This window comes from Hylobates moloch, unplaced genomic scaffold (assembly GCF_009828535.3).
Source record: "Hylobates moloch isolate HMO894 unplaced genomic scaffold, HMol_V3 SCAFFOLD_5, whole genome shotgun sequence".
NCBI classification, from domain to species: domain Eukaryota; kingdom Metazoa; phylum Chordata; class Mammalia; order Primates; family Hylobatidae; genus Hylobates; species Hylobates moloch.
The window spans coordinates 87,892,744-87,895,832 of NW_026652280.1; the positions used below are offsets into that span (position 1 = coordinate 87,892,744).

Sequence of the window (3,089 nt, forward strand, 5' to 3'; positions counted from 1 at the left end):
CCCTTGCAAATGAGGGGCCCTGTGGTAGTCACTGACTGCTAAGAAGCGAGATGGTCCTCCTACCTAACCGTCGGCTTTAGACTGGGCCACCTTGTGGCTGCCCAGGTTGGAGAAGGGTCGTGAAGTATGGAGTTTGTAGTCAGAAGATATGGGTTGGATCCTGGACAAAACATGAGCTGTAAAGCACTGTACAGGCATTAGTTACTCTTATTGGCCAAATGAGCACTTGTTAAGTGCATCTGGCATTCGAGGCCAGTGTTGGTACTAAGCGCTCCGCTAAATGCTGGAATGACTAATAAAGAGCTGCCACTCTGCCTCACATGCCTCTCCGGGACACACAGACCTGGGGGCCTGAGCCCTACATGGGAAAGCAGGTGACTCAGAAAATGAAATCACTCAGAGGTAATTTCTCCTTCTGGGAGGGCTGCACAGCCCCCAGCCCAGGGCAGTGAACACCCAGGGGGAGCCCACGAAGGGGAGTCCTGTCCAGGTGCACAGTCTTCGAGTCCCCAGAACACCATCACCTGCCACGGCACAGAACCGCAGGCTGTGAGAGTTGATTCCAGGGGTGTATCTTGATGAGCTGTCCTCTCCTGTCTCAGGATCTGACCTGTGCCCTGGCTGGCTCGAAGGCTCCATCTTTTGGGAGGAGACTGAGAATTGCTTCAGAAAGATACCAAGAGAAAGAACAAGAGCACTTTCACCTTCTGACCTGAAAAACAGGATGACGCAGCCAGGTGCCAGGCTTGCAGGCCAGGCTGTGGTCTGGAGACAGGATCTTTCCACTTCTGTCTTTCCTCCTCCCTCACCTCTTTAAGTCCGAGACTGACTCTGCAGGGACCTCCTGTCTTGCAGCCCCTCCATGCAAGCCCCGAGCCTCGAGGCTGGATGCTGGGTGGTAGGAAAGGGCTGTGATCTGTGGAAAGTGCAGGGAACATCCACCTTGTTCTGGCCCCAGGGGACTGTGGGAAGGAAAGCAGGAGGGAGGAGAGTGGAGCCAGCTGATGTGTGTCCCAGATGTTCCCTCTTTGGGCTTTTGGGCAAAGTGAGGGGGCCCTGGGAGGGACAGTCAGTCAGGTACGAGACTCTGGCTGTGGGGAACATTGCCTGGCAGGCTGCCCTCCACTGCCTGGGGCACTGTCCCATCAGCGTCTGCTGGAGTGACTGCCAGTGAAGCCAGGCAGAGGCTCTTCCCTTCCCAGTGCAGCCTGGAGGAAAGCGAACAGGCCTGCCCTGGGTACGAGGGGGGATGGTAAGGCGACCTCATAGCAAACGCCAGGGGTCAAGGGCTGGTCAGGGGTCAGAGGGATGGTGGGGCAGGGTCTCATGGCCCACAGCCAGCAAGATCTGGGTCAGCGATGGCGACACTGTTTACTTGCAGACTGCAGGCACACCTGGGGAAAGGTGCACGGGGGCACCACCTTGGTGGCCAGTTGGTGCCACCCAAGGACCAGCATAGGGCCAAAGATCACCCGAGGTCACCTGCCTCCTCCACAAAGATGCCTTCTTAGGCAGAGAAGGTGGTTGGGAGAAAGCTTTCATATTCAAATAAGATGTCTGTTATCCACCCATAGGTAACCAGCTTAAAGCAGGGTAGGGCTAAAAGCTAATATTTTCCCCCAACCAGATGATCTACTATAAACAAATAAATTGCATCTTCCAGCGGGGTTGCATTGTGAGATTCAGGACACAGGTGGTGTGGGGAGCTTTGACATGCAGGGAAGGGACCCCCACACGCAGCTGCAAAGTCCTTGGGGCTCCCCCAAGAAGGCCGGCCAGACACTTCGCAGGGACGAGGTGGGAGGCAGCTCACAGCTTGGGAATCTCCAGGGCACGGGCTCGCACAGATGGGATGCACCTGTGGGTGGCTCTCAAGCCCCCATCTCATTGGTGCCCATGGTGGGCGTCTCCCCACCTTCCAGCTCGGGCTCCTCGCGAAGCGCCTGTTGGAGCACAGTCCCCAGGGACCTGGTGGGCAGCCTGTGGCTCCTCCGGCTGCCCACCAGGAAGTAGATGACGGGGTTGGCGCTGCTGCTTATGGACGAGGAGAGGCGTGACAAGCTGAAGCACAGGAGCTGCATCTCGGGCGGCAGGCTCAACCAGTACAGCACAAACCAGTAGATGCTCAGAGGCAGCGAACAGATGAGAAACACCAGGACAGAGGCCAGGATCACCACGAACAGCCGAGTGGGCTGCCGCCGCCACTGCTGGGAGCTCCTCCGCACCCGGACAAAGAGGGTCAGGCTGGACAGAGTCATCACTGGGGTTAACACCCCCATGATGAGGGCGGCCTGGACCATGTCCACCCTGAAGCACCGATCTTGATTGAATTTCAAGAACTTGCTGCAGAAGGAAGAGGTCAACCCGTTCATCAGGAGACACAGCGTCCAGAGTAGGGCACACACCCAGGCTGACAGGTGCCTGGGCCGGTGACACTTGTACCAGATGGGGAAGAGGACGGAGAGACAGCGATGGGTGCTGATGGCCGTCAGCAGGCTCAGGCCCGCTGTGTAGGCGAAGTACTTCAGTCTCTTCATCAGCTCGTGGACCTTGTCAGTGGTATTGACCAGCAGCTGGGTTTCCAGGCTGAGCATGGAAGCCATGCTGAAGAGGAAGAGGAGGTCGGCTGCCGCCAGGTTGAGGATATAGATGCAGAAGGGGGTCCTGCGCATTCGAAAGCCCAGCAGCCAGATCACCGTGCTGTTGCCTGCCATCCCGCACAGGCAGGTGAACATGGCCAGGGAGCTCAGCACCAGGTAGGCCGTGTGCACCATGCTCCCTCTGGAATGGTTTAGGGCCGACTCCGGGGTCCCACTGCTGTTCAAAGTCTGGTTCATCCCTACGAGAGGAAGATGCACCAATGTGAAATTCTGTGGTTGCTGGGACCCAGGGGGACCCCTGGGTTCCCCTCGAATTTCCAGCTTCAGAGCTCTCCCCTCCAGGTTCTTTATGCAACAGACTATGACCGGGACGCTTAACCTTCCCCTGCTCCGGTGACTCACTCAGCCCAGATCTGCCTCCAGGGTCACCTTCATAGCTACAGAGCTGTTATAGATGCCCTCTACCTGGTTAAAAAATTCTCTTCTATC

General features: G+C 57.2%; 1 protein-coding gene across 1 annotated transcript; it reads right to left on the bottom strand.

The window, feature by feature from the left end:
- Positions 1-1,367: 1,367 nt before the first annotated feature.
- Positions 1,368-2,847, bottom strand: MRGPRD (MAS related GPR family member D). The gene has a single exon (XM_032153728.2). The coding sequence runs from the start codon at positions 2,835-2,837 to the stop codon at positions 1,872-1,874; it is 966 nt and encodes a 321-aa protein (XP_032009619.1). The 5' UTR covers positions 2,838-2,847; the 3' UTR covers positions 1,368-1,871.
- Positions 2,848-3,089: the final 242 nt, after the last annotated feature.